Source organism: Asparagus officinalis, chromosome 3 (assembly GCF_001876935.1).
Source record: "Asparagus officinalis chromosome 3, Aspof.V1, whole genome shotgun sequence".
Classification (NCBI taxonomy): domain Eukaryota; kingdom Viridiplantae; phylum Streptophyta; class Magnoliopsida; order Asparagales; family Asparagaceae; genus Asparagus; species Asparagus officinalis.
In genome coordinates this window covers 27,395,370-27,416,989 of record NC_033796.1, presented here as the reverse complement: position 1 = coordinate 27,416,989, position 21,620 = coordinate 27,395,370, and the positions used below count along the sequence as shown (strand labels likewise).

At 35.4% G+C, this 21,620-nt stretch overlaps 2 protein-coding genes across 2 annotated transcripts; both read left to right on the top strand.

Moving 5' to 3' along the window:
- Positions 5,390-5,695, top strand: LOC109834827. Its single transcript, XM_020402842.1, has one exon. It carries the CDS (start codon positions 5,390-5,392, stop codon positions 5,693-5,695), a length of 306 nt encoding a protein of 101 aa, XP_020258431.1.
- LOC109834826 lies at positions 10,069-10,374 on the top strand. Its single transcript, XM_020402841.1, has one exon. It carries the CDS (start codon positions 10,069-10,071, stop codon positions 10,372-10,374), a length of 306 nt encoding a protein of 101 aa, XP_020258430.1.

Sequence of the window (21,620 nt, the reverse complement as noted above, 5' to 3'; positions counted from 1 at the left end):
CAAAAGAATTTGGCAGCATGCAAGTATTCATGGGTGGCCGTCTATCTAAGCGTTACCTAAAGTTTGCATAATAGCTTAGCTATTTAAATATAGATACACAGCCAGACAAGTTTAATGAATTTCACTGATAATGGTACAGTACTCTGATTGAATTTGATGGTAGTTTGGAGATGAATTTCTAAAAATGGATAAAATCTATAGTAAGGTAAGAGTCATGATCCCCTAGAAAAAATCATGTTGACAGGTTCATATTCCTTTACCGAGCCCTTTTCAGACTTAGTTGCTCATTAGTTCTCCCATCTCTTTCAGAGTTTGGTACTAAATGCTAATTTTATCTAAACTCCGTACTTAAGTCATGAACTGGTCCTAAACCTCTCAGTATCAGTCGGCGTCAAGTCAATTTCGTTACCAACTTCACTACCTTGAGCTGCATTTACTAGTAACATTGAATTATATATATTAGCTAGTGGATTTGAACGCTCCTGTACCAAGAATAGAAAGCTCCTGGTTAAATTTTTGGCCAAATCTCACTTATCAAGTGTCCTAGTTTATGATTCATAAGTAAATACGCTCAGTTTAAATAGACCAATAACATTTCTAATATATAGAAATTAATTGTCAGCGGCTCTTGTTGACTTAAAATAAAATTACTATGAATAGTTTCCCCCCTAAATTAAGAATATGCTGGCCCTGTAAGTCTTAATTAAAATTTTGGAGGCATTTTGTTTCTATATTTGCAGATGTTTCATTAAATACTTATTAACGATACTTGGGGTTTGTGCTAGGACTGTGTCCCTACAATGGACTTAGTTTGATTAATAACATACTTTGAAGCCTAGTATTTGTTTGCGATATTATATATAGGTTACAAGAAACTAGAATCAAGCTCGGAAGTGTAGAGAGCAAGACGATAACTTAATCGCAGCTAATTCCAAAAAAACATCAAAAGTGAAAATCATGTTAGAGCATATCCAAGTGCCCATCTCTTTGTCACGAATCTACAGAAACAAATATAACTCAATTAGAAGATGTATTGCTCGAGGCATGAATGTGTTAGCGAAACAACATCAAAACAATTAGAAGTAGGCTAAAAACATACACTGGGGATGAAATTTGCACTAGTCATAATTTTTGACTCGGCTATTAAAATCGCTGTTATAATAACTTTTCAAAAAGCTCTTCATTGAACTATTGAATATTGATGATTGAAGAGATCATTGATGATGAAAATGTCCATAGATGAAAATCATTGTGGTGATAACTTGAACATCTTTGGTGAAGTTCGACCATTGATGGTGGATCGCAAGATTTGTGATTTTTTTTAATCTTTCCTCGCGATTTTTAGAGAGGCTTCTGGCCAAAATGAGAGAGAGAGAGAGAGAGAGAGAGAGAGAGAGAGGTTTTCAATCTAGGAGAAAAGATCTTGCTCAGACTTTTCAGAAGTATCCTTGTTGTCGTTATTGATCATCTGATTATCTACCATTCGAGGAGTGCTGTCTTAGGATCTGAATCTCATCATCATCTAGATATACGCTTCAATCTTTTGGAGAATGATCCTAATAAAAAGACTGTAAGATCCTTCTAGTTTGCACTTAATTGTTATCTGTTTATTTGTATTAAACTTATTTTATGCATACTTAAGCCGAGGTGAATTGAGGATTTAAGGCGCACTCCAGCTGGGGATGATTGAGGAATTGGTCGCTAGTTATGGCAAATGATACTTGTGTATATATGAGGAGTTTAGGTTAGACGACTAGTTTAGGATAAACTAGGATTTCAGTATTGTAAGCATATTGTATCAGGTTTGTGTTTCAGGAGAACTTTCATGTTGTGAGGAAATCACTCGCGAGAAGGAAGAGTGGATGTAGGATTGTTTATTGGAACCACTGTAAAATTCTCATGTGTTCTGGTAGTGATTATTCATGTGATTATTGCATTACTTATTGTTTTATAATTGTCTGTTTAATTTCGGCTGCATATTATTTATGCTATTGAAAAATAATAGGCAATCCTATTCACGCCCTTCTAGGCTTATATCTCATATCCAACAATTTAGAGTACCATTGTTCTAAAAAAAGCCTCGTTTATTTTAGAGGCTATGAGCTGAGTGTCAGCTCATAAACTTTGTAGTTTGATACTCTTGATCTCTCCGATTTAGAAGCTAGACTTCAATTGTTATTAGCAGGGATCCGTAGTGATGAGTGACAACAACATCCTCTCCTCATCCTATATTCCGCCTGCAATATATCTCATGTATTCAGTAGTAAGTGAATTTTACCATACTAGTCTAAGCTTTTTACTCTTATTAATATATATACTTTTGAATGGGTTTCTCGCCCTATTTTTTACTTTTTTTTTAAAGAAAGGCTTCAAGGCTTTTTATAACAATAATAATAATTATATTTTTTTGTCCTATTACTCAAGATCCGGGATTGCACATTATGTGAAGTCAATGCACGCTTTCAATATTTGGAAGTGATAGAACTGGATGTTTTCCTAGTAAGAGTCAAGCATACACATCCTCTAAGTTTATGCTGAACGTTGTAATTGACTGCTTCATTTGAATCGGTCATATTTGTAGATTGTAGAACTAATTTTGAGGCCTTGATCTCATGATCCGGTCATATTAACTAGACGTGGACTTCGTAATTGACCCAGACTCAAATAACACTTTCATGAAGGTTATGGCGGTGGTTAGGGCCTCATTTTTTGAGTCAATCCTTCCTTCAATACATTTGATCAACTTTAATTTAGGGATTTGGACATACTTCAATAGGAGGAGGACACCTCACTTGTCCCACCTATTGGTCCCATATTTTGGGTCCCTAAGGTACCGTTTGGCAAAGGGTTAAGTGAGGGGTTAAAGAGACTTAACCCCTTCTTAACCTGCCAAACACAACAAATCTATATAAGGGTTAAAGTGAGTTAACCCTCCATAATTTGCCAAACATAAAAAATATAGAAGGGTTAAGTTAACCACTCTAGAGGGGTTAAAATGAGTTAACCCCTCAAAATGAGGGGTTTACTAATACTCCTATTTAGATGGAATAAGAGTTAACCCTTCTAATTATAAAGAAAATAGTCAAAATCATTGTTATTCCCAAACACTAAAACTGATCATAAAGGCTAAAATAAAACCTATTTAACGGGTTAATAATTTAGTCCTTCGGATTATCAAATGGGCTAAGTACATTAATCCTTCTCTTTAACCCCTCTTCATTAACCCTTTGCCAAACGGGGCCGGAAATTTTCTTTTGAAAGAGCTTTGCTACAGGGACCCAAAATATGGGACCAATAGGTGGGACAAATGAGGTGTCCCCTTCCTATGGGGTAGAGATTCTTTACATTCTTGATTGTAGAGAATCTTCACAACTCATTAATGACATATTTTCACTCAATGGACCCTATGGATGATATCGTTATATAATTTATATAAATGTTTTTTAATTAATGGGGCCTCCTAGATGAACCAATGTTATTCGCTCATGTAACCAATTGTAGAGGCTCTCTACAATCAAGAATGTAGAGAATCCTTACCGTTTTAAAATATGTAAATATTAAAAGAGATGGTTATAATGGAGAATTGTTTCAAACAGCCAAAGATTCTATACACCTTGATTGTAGAGAATTTTTACCATTGATTATGCGTATCAATTGTATTGGCTTATTATTTATTAATTTACTGAACAAACGTCATTAGAATATGATATCTCCGCAATGAGTTTCATATCCGTTATTGGTTTATCCGTAGTAAAAGTCATAATGTTTTTGGGATTTTTTTTAAAACGACATTGCAAATTTGGGGGATATATTGAAAATAGGGGTATCATGCACTGATGCACAGGGTTCATTGAAAAAATGACACGCAGTACATGGCAAAAAAATCATAGTTTTGGGGATTATGCAAAAGCGCCAAAGTTTAGGCGGTTAATTACGGGGAATATTTGATAATGGCTAAAAGTTTAGGATGATTATTGTTATATCATAGAAATGACTAAGTGTTAATCCTCCTACAGGAGCCGACATGTGTCCCATATTAACTAAATACCAATCAACCCCATCCTATGCAGGACGACTCGAGTGATGTCAACACTCAACCCTTCCCAAATGGGGACGAATCGAAAGACGTCTTTACTCGAAACCCGCCTTTAGGGTTGACCCCACGCCTCTTCATTCTACAAGCCCGCGTCGAGAACTTTTGAATATAAGATGGCCAAATAAAAAACATTATTTATTTGCCCTCTTGCAAGGCCGAGACGAGAGGCGGTTTGTCCTCGAATTTCCCGTCGACAGTCGATCACCATCACATTGAATGCATAGTTAGAATCATCATTATTTCAGCCCAAAAATTATTAATGACTCATCGGACCATGTCAGCATCATGCTTCCATTGTCACCATTGCATTAATCGTATAGGTGACTCACACCATCTGCACCAGACACTTGTAAAGTATCTGCCGACTAAGCTGCCTGATTGGACTCGTCCGAAATTACAAAATTACCCTCCTAAATCTGCTATAAATAGGGACACTATCTACTACACGGGGGGTAAGGAATCTTTTGCAACTAAACACGATATATCATACATTTTTCTCAACTCAAACTCACTACTGATTTGATCGTCGGAGGAACCATCAGAGGTCTCAACTCTGATCTTCTCACGTGTTGTTTATCTGCAGGACTGGATCCTCTGCTCCATAACCAACCATCAAAAAAGATTGAGGACCTCTAACACACTAAAAATTTTACACTAAATTTTCTTATTTGATAATTGACATCAACAATTGTTATGTGAATTCTACCCTTAACATGGACTTGGGAACTAATTAAAGATTCCAAAGTGAACCCCGTTCACATTCAACCATCCACAAAAATTCCCTCCCATTTCCCATTCACACATTGTGGATGGCTAACTTGGCCTTTAGAGCTAGTTTTGCACAATATTAATCTATAATCACCGTCTTCATGAAACAACCCGTGAACGGTTTGAATTTGAATTTTCCCCAAAAACAATCAAAATATTATAACTTAATTACGTAAATGAACAATTTCAATTGTAAGTTTAACTAGAAGAGAGATGATGTAACATTATCACCTACTTTAGCCTCCTAGCCTTGAATTTAGATCATATGGCTCCGCTAAATCGTTCCATTGGCTCAAATTTCATTACACGTCGGTGACTCAGCAAAGAGAGATCAACAGAGGTCGCTGACTGCTTCTCTCTAACTATTTACCGATCATGACATTTAATCCTACGTGTCAATTTGATTGCTGACTTGTTCTCTTCCCTCTCTCTCTATAAAGCTAGCCTTCAACTATTCCTCAAAACTTACCAATTATTACAAAGCAAATAACTAAGGGGAAAGAAAGGAGCAGATTAAGACTAGAAATGGGTAATTGCTTGAAGCTCCAACGAGTCTCAACATGGGTCGACGATGACGATGAAGACTGCGATTATTATGAAACTACATCAACAAGTTTTAGAGAGTATTCGAAGAGAAAGGAGCCATCTGTAGCAAGACAACCTATCATTTTGAATGATCAAGTGAGGATTAAGATCACCAAGAAACAACTTGAAGAATTATCGAGGAAAGGTTTGAGCATTGAGCGAGTATTATTGAGGGAAATCATGAATCAAGAACATAGTAATCACTGGAGGCCAAGTTTGAAGAGTATACCTGAGGTATCTGAGTAGAATTGGTGGTGGTCGTGATGGTAGTATGGATTTTTTGTTTTATTTACTTCATTTTATTTTTGATAGTTTATGTATTCTTTTTGACGGAGATGTAGTTTTTAGCTCATTGTCCTTTGCTCAGGTGACTAGTTACATATCCATACAGATTAGACGCTTCATATATATGTATGTAGTTCTCATTTGGGCATTTTGGTGGATGATTATTACAGTCTCGTTTTCCCCGAAAATTTAAAATTAGATGAGCTTGGCATGACGAATAGATTAGAAATACAAATTGTCGGATGATCAAGCATAGTTTGCGCTACTTAGATCCCGACGATGTGTCTGGCAACTCTTTAAAACTAGGTCAGAACTAATTCCATCTATTTTCAAGTGTTCTTTTGTTTGACTATTTTTTTGAGGTAAGAGATTTGATTTGACAGGGGGGGTGGGGGGCTAAAAAGAGAGAAGTACTGCTAAATGTACTGCAAATTCTAGGAGTGAAAGAGCTATTAAAAAAAAAAGAAAACCGGCAATTTTCTCTTTTTCTGAGCATAAAATAGCCAAGAAAATTCACTCAGGGTGTAAGTATGCAAAAGCAAAAGCAGTGGGGAAGTAAATTCGAATCAGCGGATATGATAGGGTCTATCTGCAACTAACCCTTTTACTAATAATTTGTATGTTTCTAAGAATCTACCCTACAAGAACAATTCCCCTGGAGACCGACTTTTTCAACTCCTCGACCTACCTACATTGAAGTTTTAAAAGACGTGGAATTTTTATAGGCCAAACTACATATCCGCAGTTATATTATCATTAGTTTAACTTGAGGATTAGTTAGATGAAGTCGTTCAGTATACATACTTTCTCCACTTAACTTTTAGGTACGGGTTGTGTCTAAATTTGTACCTAATGGAAGAATGATAGAATCATCAGCTTCAGTTTCAGGTTGGACTTAAGATGGAAGTCTGCATATTCATTTTCCAGTTATAAAGAAAACAGAGGATTAATGTTTTACTAAAATATTATTGAAAATTGTGTCAAGATCCCAAAAGCAATATCTTCATGTGCTGCAGCCTCTTCACTTTTTTCTCATGTGATTCAGCCCCAAAAAGTGTCACATCATGTGTTGCAGCTCTCTTTTAGCAATTATTACCCGCCAACTAAGCGTAGAGAGATGATAAAAAGTAAAAACCCCAAAATACCCTTACCTCCGCTGTTCTTTCCTGTTAGGTCTAATGAGAGTTCATGTTAGGTCTAATTTCAGTTCATATTAAGTCTAATAATAGTTCATGTAAGTCTAATAATAGTTCATGTTAGGTCTAATAATAGTTCATGTTAGGTCTAATAATAGTTCATGTTATGTAAATAAAATATTAAAAATTAGACTTAACATGAAGGAAATTAGACTTAAAAGGAATTTAATATGAAGTAAATTAGACCTAATATGAACTGTTATTAGACTTAACATGAACTGAATTTAGACTTAACATGAACTGAATTTAGACTCATGAAATTAGACCTAACATGAACTATTATTAGATATATCATGAACTGAAATTAGACATAACATGAACTATTATTAGACTTAACATGAAATTAGACCTAACATGAATTATTATTAGACCTAACATGAACTATTATTAGGCATAACATGAATTAGTAAATACGCTCAGTTTAAATAGACCAATAACATTTCTAATATATAGAAATTAATTGTCAGCGGCTCTTGTTGACTTAAAATAAAATTACTATGAATAGTTTCCCCCCTAAATTAAGAATATGCTGGCCCTGTAAGTCTTAATTAAAATTTTGGAGGATTTTGTTTCTATATTTGCAGATGTTTCATTAAATACTTATTAACGATACTTGGGGTTTGTGCTAGGACTGTGTCCCTACAATGGACTTAGTTTGATTAATAACATACTTTGAAGCCTAGTATTTGTTTGCGATATTATATATAGGTTACAAGAAACTAGAATCAAGCTCGGAAGTGTAGAGAGCAAGACGATAACTTAATCGCAGCTAATTCCAAAAAAACATCAAAAGTGAAAATCATGTTAGAGCACATCTGTTTGCGGTGAAAGTTGATGTTTTCATTGCTATCGAATCTATTACAACTTTAGTCGTTACAATAAACTCGAATGAAATAAAAAGTTAAACTGTAGCTCTTATCTCGGCGAAGCGAGATAATCACTCTTCTTAAGATTACCGCAACGGGATAATCCTAAGGAACGGATCCGGGAAACTGTAGATCTGACGAATCTCTCTCTTGCGTTGAAGAACTCGATCCGATCTCTCCTCCTCCTCTCTGAAATCCGTGCACCTTCAGTCTTCAATCCGGCAGGGCTTCGCCTAATCTTCCAAGATTCCAGATCTGGAAAAATGAGGACCCGGGGGCTCTATTTATAGGTTTTACGGACGTCCGGGCGGTTAAAACCACCTAAAAAGCCACTTCTGCGTTGGAGACACCCCAGGGTGTCTCAAACTGGGCCGAGACACCCTAGGGTGTCTCGGGTGGGCCGAGACACCTCGGGGTGTCTCATTCAAGCTGAGACGCCGTGTTATGCCTGTTTGATTGTTTCCGCTGTAAATTCTTCGTCCGAACTCGGATTTGAGTGATTCAAAGTGCGTTGGAAAGCCGACGGGGAGTTCTATAAGCTCCAATGATTAAATCATCCGTGGAATAAATGAGACACGAAGGGTATTTCACCGTTTGTGAACGATACGAGGTTCCCGATCGGTTCATATCTTCATCATTCCGAAGTTCCGTTGTTTCACGTAGTTCGTCGGTTTACTTCAAGCGTTTACCGACATCAATCCAGCTTCTGTGAACCAGATGGTGACGTTCATCGTCATTTCTTAACACTGAGCTGTTCGTGGAGACCTATAGGCAATTTTCGATGCCTACAATATCCAAGTGCCCATCTCTTTGTCACGAATCTACAGAAACAAATATAACTCAATTAGAAGATGTATTGCTCGAGGCATGAATGTGTTAGCGAAACAACATCGAAACAATTAGAAGTAGGCTGACAACATACACTGGGGATGAAATTTGCACTAGTCATAATTTTTGACTCGGCTATTAAAATCGTTGTTATAATAACTTTTCAAAAAGCTCTTCACTGAACTATTGAATATTGATGATTGAAGAGATCATTGATGATGAAAATATCCATAGATGAAAATCATTGATGGTGATAACTTGAACATCTTTGGTGAAGTTCGACCATTGATGGTGGATCGCAAGATTTGTGATTTTTTAATCTTTCCTCGCGATTTTTAGAGAGGCTTCTGGCCAAAATGAGAGAGAGAGAGAGAGAGAGAGAGAGAGAGAGAGAGAGAGAGAGAGAGAGAGAGAGATTTTCAATCTAGGAGAAAAGATCTTGCTCAGACTTTTCAGAAGTATCCTTGTTGTCGTTATTCATCATCTGATTATCTACCATTCGAGGAGTGCTGTCTTAGGATCTCAATCTCATCATCATTCATCTAGATATACGCTTCAATCTTTTGGAGAATAATCCTAATAAAAAGACTGTAAGATCATTCTAGTTTGCACTTAATTGTTATCTGTTTATTTGTATTAAACTTATTTTATGCATACTTAAGCCGAGGTGAATTGAGGATTTAAGGCGCACTCCAGCTGGGGATAATTGAGGAATTGGTCGCTAGTTATGGCAAATGATACTTGTGTATGAAGAGTTTAGGTTAGACGACTAGTTTAGGATAAACTAGGATTTCAGTATTGTAAGCATATTGTATCAGGTTTGTGTTTCAGGAGAACTTTCATGTTGTGAGGAAATCACTCGCGAGAAGGAAGAGTGGATGTAGGATTGTTTATTGGAACCACTGTAAAATTCTCATGTGTTCTGGTAGTGATTATTCATGTGATTATTGCATTACTTATTGTTTTATAATTGTCTGTTTAATTTCGGCTGCATATTATTTATGCTATTGAAAAATAATAGGCAATCCTATTCACGCCCTTCTAGGCTTATATCTCAGATCCAACAATTTAGAGTACCATTGTTCTAAAAAAAGCCTCGATTATTTTAGAGGCTATGAGCTGAGTGTCAGCTCATAAACTTTGTAGTTTGATACTCTTGATCTCTCCGATTTAGAAGCTAGACTTCAATTGTTATTAGCAGGGATCCGTAGTGATGAGTGACAACAACATCCTCTCCTCATCCTATATTCCGCCTGCAATATATCTCATGTATTCAGTAGTAAGTGAATTTTACCATACTAGTCTAAGCTTTTTTATTCCGCCTGCAATATATCTCATGTATTCAGTAGTAAGTGAATTTTACCATACTAGTCTAAGCTTTTTTTTAAAGAAAGCCTTCAAGGCTTTTTATAAGGGGAAAGAAAGGAGCAGATTAAGACTAGAAATGGGTAATTGCTTGAAGCTCCAACGAGTCTCAACATGGGTCGACGATGACGATGAAGACTGCGATTATTATGAAACTACATCAACAAGTTTTAGAGAGTATTCGAAGAGAAAGGAGCCATCTGTAGCAAGACAACCTATCATTTTGAATGATCAAGTGAGGATTAAGATCACCAAGAAACAACTTGAAGAATTATCGAGGAAAGGTTTGAGCATTGAGCGAGTATTATTGAGGGAAATCATGAATCAAGAACATAGTAATCACTGGAGGCCAAGTTTGAAGAGTATACCTGAGGTATCTGAGTAGAATTGGTGGTGGTCGTGATGGTAGTATGGATTTTTTGTTTTATTTACTTCATTTTATTTTTGATAATTTATGTATTCTTTTTGACGGAGATGTAGTTTTTAGCTCATTGTCCTTTGCTCAGATGACTAGTTACATATCCATACAGATTAGACGCTTCATATGTATGTATGTAGTTCTCATTTGGGCATTTTGGTGGATGATTATTACAGTCTCGTTTTCCCCGAAAATTTATAATTAGATGAGCTTGGCATGATGAATAGATTAGAAATACAAATTGCCGGATGATCAAGCATAGTTTGCGCTACTTAGATCCTGACGATGTGTCTGACAACTCTTTAAAACTAGGTCAGAACTAATTTCATCTATTTTCAAGTGTTCTTTTGTTTGACTATTTTTTTGAGGTAAGAGATTTGATTTGACAGGGGGGTGGGGGGGCTCAAAAGAGAGAAGTACTGCTAAATGTACTGCAAATTCTAGGAGTGAAAGAGCTATTAAAAAAAAGAAAACCGGCAATTTTCTCTTTTTCTGACCATAAAATAGCCAAGAAAATTCACTCAGGGTGCAAGTATGCAAAAGCAAAAGCAGTGGGGAAGTAAATTCGAATCAGCGGATATGATAGGGTCTATCTGCAACTAACCCTTTTACTAATAATTTGTATGTTTCTAAGAATCTACCCTACAAGAACTATTCCCCTGGAGACCGACTTTTTCAACTCCTCGACCTACCTACATTGAAGTTTTAAAAGACGTGGAATTTTATAGGCCAAACTACATATCCGTAGTTATATTATCATTAGTTTAACTTGAGGATTAGTTAGATGAAGTCGTTCAGTATACATACTTTCTCCACTTAACTTTTAGGTACGGGTTGTGTCTAAATTTGTACCTAATGGAAGAATGATAGAATCATCAGCTTCAGTTTCAGGTTGGACTTAAGATGGAAGTCTGCATATTCATTTTCCAGTTATAAAGAAAACAGAGGATTAATGTTTTACTAAAATATTAGTGAAAATTGTGTTAAGTTCCCAAAAGCAATATCTTCATGTGCTGCAGTCTCTTTATTTTTTTTCTCATGTGATTTAGCCCCAAAAAATATCACATCATGTGCTGCAGCTCTCTTTTAGCAATTATTAATACCCGCCAACTAAGCGTAGAGAGAGGATAAAAAGTAAAACCCCCAAAATGCCCTTATCTCCGCTATTCTTTCCTATTAGGTCTAATGAGAGTTCATGTTAGGTCTAATTTCAGTCCATATTAAGTCTAATAATAGTTCATGTAAGTCTAATTTCAGTTCATGTTATGTCTAATAATAGTTCATGTTAGGTCTAATAATAGTTCGTGTTAAGTCTAATAATACTTCATGTTAAGTCTAATAATAGTTCATGTTATGTAAATAAAATATTAAAAATTAGACTTAACATGAAGGAAATTAGACTTAAAAGGAATTTAATATGAAGTAAATTAGACCTAACATGAACTGTTATTAGACTTAACATGAACTGAATTTAGACTTAACAAGAATCGAGTTAGACTTAACATGAAATTAGATCTAACATGAACTATTATTAGACTTAACATGAACTGAAATTAGACCTAACATGAACTATTATTAGACTTAACATGAAATTAGACCTAATATGAACTATTATTAGACCTAACATGAACTATTATTAGGCATAACATTAATTAAAATTAGACTTAACATGAACTATTATTAGACCTAACATGAACTAAAATTAGACCTAACATGAACTATTATTAGACTTAACATAAACTATTATTAGACTTAATATGAACTGAAATTAGACCTAACATGAACTAAAATTAGACCTAATGTGAGCTATTATTAGCTATTATTAGACCTAACATGAACTATTATTAGACATAACATGAAATTAGACCTAACATGAACTATTATTAGACATAACATGAAATTAGACCTAACATGAACTCTCATTAGACCTAACATGAAATTAGACCTAATATGAACTCTCATTAGACCTAACATGAAATTGGACCTAACATGAACTCTCATTAGACCTAACATGAAAAAATAGATGAGGTAAGAGTATTTTACGGTTTTGTACTTTTTATGCTCTCTCTATGCTTAGTTGGTGGGTAATAATTGCTAAAAGAGGTCTGCAGCACATGATGTGATACTTTTTAGGGTTGAACCACATGGAAAAAAGTGAAGGGGTTACAGCACATGAAGATATTGCTTTTGAGGCATTGGCACAATTTTCCCAAAATATTACATATGAAAATAGAACTGTGTTCTTATTTGAAAATTTATGAGGCAAGAAAAGCATATGTTTGTTACTTTAAATTGCTCTGATAGTTCAGTGTCTCACAACCTAACTCTTTTTTTCTTTTCTTTTCTTGACATACATGTTTATTTCTGGAAATTCCTAAGGGGGGTTAGTCACCTAGAACTTTTTAAGTAGAACTAAGATAATTAGTAAAGTGGGATAATTTTTTAACACTGGGATAATTTAGTGGAACAATGATGGGTAATTCTTAAATTGGGATAATTTGGTAGGATAATTTGGTGGGATAATGATGGATAATATTATGAAGTTACATAATTTGGTAGGATAATTTAGTGGGGGTAATGGTGGGTATAAATTACTATTGTTAATAATTGTATATTAAAAATAATATAATATTGATAAGCAAATTCTAGTAATAACTATAAAATATAATGCAATAAAGTATCACTATTCATCTCAAATAATAAAATAATTTATAAATAAATAAAAATCTAAATCCCTAGAGTGACTTGACTTCCATTATTCCACATGGCTTCTATCATCCCACATGGCATCTGCCATAGAATTTTTTCAAGCTCCTACAGCTACTCGTTGAGTCTGTAACTCGTCTTCTTTATCGGAGTCATCGTCTGCATCAGCAACATTTCGTGGAGCTTCTAGTGAAGGATCATAAATGTCGAAGTTCAAATCTCATAACATCATAAAGAAAGAAAAATAATCATTTTTCATCCATTAACCCTTTGGACCAATCTCATCATGATCGCTGAAACCAAATCAGCAAATAAATGAAATGTACACAGGAATCATCTATGACCGCTAAACAGATGACCGATAGATGAACTATAAATATCCCAATCAGTTTACTGAGCCGATTTAATAATAATAGATATCACCATTAACCATTCAAATTTAATCATCAATGTGATCTCAAAGTTGCTTTCTAACTTATAAAAAAACATAAATAGCCCGTATATCTTTAGCACTAACCCACCAACACTATATTCTTAACCTAAACCACTGTTGTGGAGAGAAAACTTAGATCAAACAAATAATAATAAAGTAATTTTACGTCAAAAAGCTATCAATAAAGTAATACATCTTGAAGATAATAATAAAAGATCTAATCATCATAAAAACAAAGTAAAGACAGAAAAATGAACAGATGATTGACTTCATGGCAGAGAAATTTTCTAGGTGGAGAAACTAACCAAGAGGGAGGGAGGCGGCGTTTTATTTTTTTTCCCAATTGTATTCTTTCCAATGTGTGGGATAATTTGAGAGATGAGAACTTATGGTTATATATATAGGTAGTATAATTTGTAGGATAATTACGACCAATTATCCCAATTCTAATTCTAGTAGAATTCTACTTGACTAACGCACCAAAAAAATAATACAGTTCTAGTTCTACAAAAGTTCTACTTGACTAACACTATAAAAAAATATCCAATTTTCTAGTTCTATATGATTAACACCTTAAAAATTTATCTCACAAATTATCTCAGTTCCAGTTTTAAGTTCTAGATGACTAATCCCCCTAAATGAAATCTAATCCTAACTTTAATACGGACCGAAATTGGGTGGGTAAGCAAGAATGCAAACTTTTAAAAGAGATTGGTTTAACATATTGATTATAATGTTTGTGAATTTGTGACTCCATTCTGACGAGAAAATAGTGTTGGGAATTAAACGCCTAAACCCCTAATGCAACATAAACGCAGAATAGAGAACAATACACAAGATTTACGAGGTTCGGCAACTGCCTACGTCCTCAGGAGCCACACAGTCAATTTCTTATTAATCAAACAAGAAATTACAATTTAGGAGCAGATCAAATATGAGATCTCTCTAAAGAACACTGTAGCTACAGTGTTAATACCCACAATAAATACCCTCTTCACTTTTCTCTCTCTTCTTAAATCCCCCTCAACCACTGTTGAAGGCTGGGGATTAAAATCGCTGCTGCGATTTGAGAGAAAGAACGCTGCTGCGTTTTGGGGTTTTCCGCCGCCGCCAGAGAAAAGTCGGGGGAGAAAAAAGCCAACAAAACCCTAGGGCATCGGGTTTCTTTTATAGGAGAATCGATGACAGGCTGGCGACAGCTTGTCGCCAGCGGTTGCTCGGACGCGGATGTGGGAGCGCCAGACGCTGAGGTCGGCAGACGCGAGGGTCGAGCCGCTCAACGCTGAGGGTCACGTTCGCCATCAACCGAGGGTCGCGTTCGCCTGGGGGTTCGCCTTCGACTTCGCCTGCGTCATCTCTGAGCTCGTCGGAGCTCCTCGCCGGACGGAGGTTGGTATCCACCTCCAAACTAACAAATAGAACAGAAATATTATTTAGTGGTGATATTAAGATAATCACATGAGGATGGGGATGAGCGTATATTGCTGATTCGACTTCAGAGTATGATGGCCAAAGCATGAAAAAGATTGATGAGAAGAGCCTAACGATAACAAATCAACAGCTACATGAACTGTGACCTTATTGTGATGCAAAAAGATCTTGTTGAATGAGAATGTGACCATGACTTTGCTTTGGATAGAAAAAGAGCGTAGGTTCGATGATCGATAATTTCGTATTTATAAAAAGCACATTTTATTTAATAGGAGAGTCAATTTAAGGATTAATCCCTTCTCTCCAATAGTCATGTATAACACACGACAGACATTTTTAGGTCAAAGTGGGACAATCGTAAGCTCAAACGCGGGCCCGGTCAAGAAAAATAACTTGCTACGAAGAAACGACCATAACTTTCAAACAGTACGTCGGAATTAGACGAATTATATATGAAAATCGACTATTTCGACGAGAGGAAGTCAACCAAACAAAACACGTTAGTTCGCTTCCTCCGTTTCGTCAAATTCCTTACGGTTTGAGAGATATCTTCATTTTTGTCCGTTTTTTACTATTTTTAGTAATGTTTTAGGAGTCTGTATTGATTAGGAAACAAATCCGATTTGATCTCAGATTTGATCGGTGAACTTTCCTAGTCATAAGGAGTCTTTTTAGGAGTTTTAATATTTTAGGAATTCTTTTACTATTTTTGATAAAGTTTGAGTCCTTGTAGAAGTCTTGTTTCTTTTTCTATTTAAGTAGAGTCTTATAAGCCCTAGAGGGATAGCTTTAATTAATAAAATTTTATTTTTTTTCTTTAATATTTACTTCGTGAATTCGAAGCTCTTCGTGGATTCGAAGATTGTTCTTGGTGGATTCCGAGACTACTATTTCCGCGCTGCGTCAAATACATAAGTACTGAAAAGCACATTTTGTATAAATTAAAACAGAATCGCAGATACTTAGAAATGGGCCTCAATTAATTCATACCTAGTAGTTCACTCTTTATGGTTTCATCTATCTCGAATGAATTGTTTCAAAAATAAAAATAACTCAATCACGTGTCCTTAATTAAAATCTAGAGTTCAAATGGCGATAGATGACATGTTGGGTTCTAATCGTTTCCTGCCACCAGTTTTGCATGCCAAAGCCGACGCAAATGGTGCCATTAATAACCTCATGCATGGCCATCATCAATATCATTACATGTGGCATCAATGTATGGAAGATCGAGGTTAGCTGACTGAAAAATCAGCCATTTCGGTCGAGGGGGTTTGAACATAGAGGTTTTTGTGATCCTTAAGTAGTCACCTACGTACATCCCCAACCTAATGTAACTCAAGTCACTTTCAACGGTACACATATGTATCTTCGAAGGTCTCGTAGTGTTGATTCCTTCTACAAATAGAATGTCTAAAAAAGCCAAAGAAAATCAATAATAAATGCAAAGACTCTCCATTCTCCAAATAGAATGTCAATATTTTTCTTAATTAAATGCTGACACATCTCTATGTGAGTAGATATCTGTACTTTTTAAATTATTTTTCATCCTTCAAGGCTCGGAAGTGTTGTATAAAGTGGCTGAAACCCGCATCAATTTAGTAAAAAAATTATTTTTTTAATATCACATAGATATTTCTATTTTTAAATAAAGTCCTGAAAGGTTCTCTTTCTCTCTTCCAAACATATTTATCATTTTTGTCCAAGCAAAAAAAAAAAAGAATGGAGGGGAAGAAATTACTTCTAAAATTCAACTATTAGAATTACGGGTTTGAAATTTTGAATTTATCTTCAAAAATTAGGAATTTGATAGGAGTCATTTTAGATTTAGAATTAGGGCCGTGGATAGAGAAAAAAATTTGAGTTATAATACATATAATTTAATGTATTATACATTTCACAAATATTTTTCATTGATGCTTTCATGTACTTTTTAATAATATCTGAATTAACATTATACTTTATAACTATAAGAGATACATACGTGGGTATAAGGGTACTTTCATCTCTATTATGAACACTGTTAATTGTTATCAAATGCTAGGCGGCAAAGTGATGGGGGGAACACACAGGAGTGGTATTTGCAAGTATGTATTCTTAAATAAACTACTAAGATAAATATGAATCTCATGGAGCATGAACTAGTATTCAATCTAATGAACACAATCACGTTACATATATTTAGATTTGATGCGAATAGTGTTCATATCTGTTTGAACTGGGATGCAAGCCTAGAAGGCTGGAGGGGCTGAATAGATTTGCTATAGATTTTCACTAAAACACAAAATATGCAGCGAAAACAATAATTAAATAAAAAAAATCTAAATCAGAGATCACGCAATATATTATAGTGATTCAGATAAAAATTATACATCCACTCTTCTTGCTCATAAAGATGCTTCCTCACTATGACCAGGGTTCACCTGAATCACAACTCGATTCAGTAGGCTTACAAAGACCGCACATTGGAATTCGAAATCAGTCATCTAACCTAACACCGTGGAATCTATCTGAAACCAGTCCTCTAACCTAACACCGTGGAATCTATCTGAAACCAGTCATCTAAAGAACTCTCAATTATCACCGACTTGAGTAGGTCATAAACCCTCAATTATTACTGACTCGAGTACACCGTAAAAACAAGAACAAGAATAAACTAACCGAATAGTTTTAAGCACAAATAAGAAAGATCTAAACAACTCTCAATTTTGGTCAAGCAATTTATACATAGAGGCAATTCCCCTCCAACCAAAACTTGTGACCGTGTTTGTTAGGACCTAGATCCACATCCTCAACCTAATGTAATTCAAATCGAATTTTTTTCAAAGGTCTTGTAAAGAGGAATTTGTTTAACATGGAGAATGTCATGAAAATCAATATTAGAGAAAGACACTCCAAACTGAAAACTTTTAGGTGGATTTCTGCCCTCCATAGAGTGAATCCAACTAATGTTTCCTTCACTAGTACTGACAGTAGTGACAACTAGACTACAATCATTAAAGTATCTTTCTACTACTAAAAATAAAAGTGAGAAGTCACTAATCACTCATATATTTTTTTTTATAGCAATTTAAAAAATAAGCATCGTACTCTCTTGTTTCTAGTACTAAAAAAAATTTAGTCCAGAGATTATAAATTAATTAATGTCATCCCTCCTCTGAACCCTTGGTACTTTTCTTGAGAAAATTGTGAAAACTTATACTATACAGTCCAAGCACATATTACCTTAATTAAGAATCCTAACATTCGTTCTAACATGACTAGAAAACTTAATTAATTCTAGTTGGACATAAAAAGTAATATGTATTAACCATATAAATAATAAAATTAAGTAAATGTTAAACAATATTTTAAAATTTGGATAACAATATGTGTAGCTTTTCCTAAGAGGACGTGGGAAGGAATGCAAGATGTATTTCAATACTTTTTTAATTTTTTCAAAATGGAAAGCTAATTGATAATTGGGAATGATACAGAGGACAAAAACACTAATTAATAATATTATTTAATACGAGTATACATGTTTTGGTGTTTGCCAAATTATGGCCCCTTGCCGACAACAGGAGAATATTTCCTGTCACGCACCATTCAGTCAACTCGACACTTAGGACAGTCAGAGTCGACCTAGCCGACTCGCCGAATTGACATCTCGCTAGGTCGACTCGAATGGCGATACTTATCGGTCCTCTCATCAAAGGTGACTCCCTATGAATCCACTCAACCAGTTACTTAGCTGGCGTCTCGCTGAGTCGACTCGAAAGGCGTTACTTCTCGGCACCCTTTGATACAAGTCAAAAGGCAACTTCAACCTCAACCCCCCCCCCCCCCCCCGCCGCTAACAGCGCGTCGACATCACATTAAATGCTTGGCAGACGTCATCATTTCTCTATCCCCAGCACTATTTATGACACATTGGACTACGTCGGCTTCGTGCACCGCCTATCTCATCTCATTAATGTCAAAGTGACAACGTCCATTCCGCGACCACTCCACAGCTGACGCACGTAAAGTCGACGCTGACTCAGTCACTAGCTCAGACTCGATGGGGAAAGACTAAAATGCCCCTCCTGCATGATTACAAGAAGGACGACTATTCCCAATGAGAAGACAAGTAATTTCTCAGAATTTTTTTCTACTCTACTATACTTGAGAACTTGCACAGTTCACCACTTTTCCACTCAAGTACATCACTGACTTGCACAGTTCACCTCTTACGAGTTGTTACAAGTACATGGAAGAACAGCTCACCCCAAAACTAGATGTTCAGAGAAGTTAGTGGCCCCTACTTAATCTCACCCCACTATATCATCTGTGTGATTATTAACATCAACACAACCAACTATCAAAATTTAATGGGCCATATTATACTCTGAGCTCTAGTTTGCAAAATGAACTCTTTGAAAAGTAAGACGTGACACATATCATAAGCCACCTTTATTTGGTTTTTCTATAACTCTTATAGGAGTTTACATTCCCATTTTTTTAAACTATATATCGTTCCTTTTTTTAATCCATTCACGCCATGGATCCTCTCCAATTAGGCAATATATTTCTGTAATCATTACCTTTACTGTTCCTGTGAGTTCAAAGAATAATGATAACCACGTTACTCTCTCGTATATTACTTCTATACTGCAAAGAGAAATATGAGCTTCTTTGACGAGTCATCAATTTTTTTAAAAAGTTAAAGAAAATAGACTCAGCATCTTTTTCTCTTATAGTGTAAAAGTAGCATAAAAATTATAGTGTAGTTATCACTACTCAATCTTAAATTCAAATTTCTGTATTTGGTCGTAGGAACAAGTTAAATTAAGATTCCAAGGAGAGGAAGTTCACACTTATTTAATGAGAAAGATTCTCATTAAACCTCTTTCACACTGTTAATTAAAACTTCATCTTGGTTACCTTTGGTCTAAAAATCTTTTTGGTCAACTAGGAAGTTTAAGGCGCCAACTCAAACTAAAAGTCGTTTCTCGTAAGGCCGCATAACTAGTTCAATTTAGCATTACAAGCAATCAAAATCAGCAGATGCAGAAGTCTCTACCACTTCAGATGAGATGAAATGATGCTAAATCTTTTAGAGTGAGTAAAAACTTCTAAATTAAGCAATATGAAAATTAAAATATGTTTTAGTAGTCGGCTGGGGTTTTTGAGAGGTTGAGAGCCTTGAGACTAGGGATGCACAATCATATTCGTGTCCCCAGAAATATTTATAATCATATCCGTTAGAATATAGATATGACTACTAATATCTATGGCTAATAGAATATAGTTATGAATACAATTGTATAGTAAAATATCAGGATCCATGTCTGAAATATCTTAATATATGTTGATCATACAACTGTAGTTGTTTTAATACTTAAATTAATAGATTTGAGACCTATTTTAATAACCAGGAGATCTAATCTTAGCTTTTCAAATACAATAAACACATTTTACGAACTCTCTTGTATCATGCGACTATATTTTTTCCTATATTATATGATTTTCTCATATACATTTTGCATACGTATATATATTCGCATATACACACACACGTTATTCCTAAGTGCATATGGGTATGATAAACATCATATCTGAGCCATACACACCCCTACTTGAGACCATCCTTTTACTTTAAAAAAAAATATGTTTTCCCAATAATGTGATGATATCTTTGATGAAATATATAATAATTGGCATAGTATATTTAAAAATGGACGGGAAAAACATCATGATTAATTGATTATATATTTCTTCTTGCTGTCAACAGAAAAAAAAAAGTTCTAGGGTAAATTTAACAAAACCTCGTTTAAGTTTAGCCGTTTTTGAGAGAAAGCCTAACTTGTAGTTTTTATTCATTTTATTTATTTTTTCATGGAAAATGTTTATAATAATTTACATGCATAGGTGTATACATTCATCATAAAAAGCTCCTAAACGAATGAGCATCCACAGGAAGGCCGGGTTTAACTAACATGCTCCTTTGAAGCCTCCGTGAAGCATCGTGACGCTTGCTTTGTCGCCCAGCACATGATAAAAGCTACAACCCGCGTGAAAGCCCCGAGATTCTCTCCCGAACCCCGTTCACACTTTCCCTCTTCTCGACCTCCGAAGATGCCCTCCTGAGCCCCGTTCACACTAGCACATTTGTCTTCCGTGCGCCTGCCAACGCCACTGCTGACAATAGCTTTGTATGGGCCCCAGATTTCATTAATGGGGTGATTAATTGGGTGCCGCGCGCACTTGGTGCGCGCTGTCGGCAATGCTGACTGGTTCTTCACACCGCACGCCACGTAGGCAACGAAAAAGAGTAAAAAGGAAATAGATCCCCACAGAGGGCTCCCTATAGGAGATTTTTTTGGTGAATTCTAAATTAACAATTATTATACAATAACCAGTGCAGTTAGCATTGGTGGAATTGAAAATACAGTAATTATAATCACTAATAACGTTTTCAACACATCTAAACTAGCGCATCATTGATCATCGGCATTAAATTGCCGATACACCTATTCCTTCATCCTTGTATGATTTTAGAGCTTTGCTACAGTGACCCAAAATATGGGACCAATAGGGGGGGACAAGTGAGGTGTCCCCTTCCTATTGGATAATGAGTTGGCCATCATTTAATAATGACCAACTCATTATCCAATAGGAG

What these genes read in the sequence shown, in the direction of transcription:
- LOC109834827 (XM_020402842.1), top strand. Translation starts at nt 5,390, where the DNA reads ATGGGTAATTGCTTGAAGCTCCAACGAGTCTCAACATGGGTCGACGAT.
- LOC109834826 (XM_020402841.1), top strand. Translation starts at nt 10,069, where the DNA reads ATGGGTAATTGCTTGAAGCTCCAACGAGTCTCAACATGGGTCGACGAT.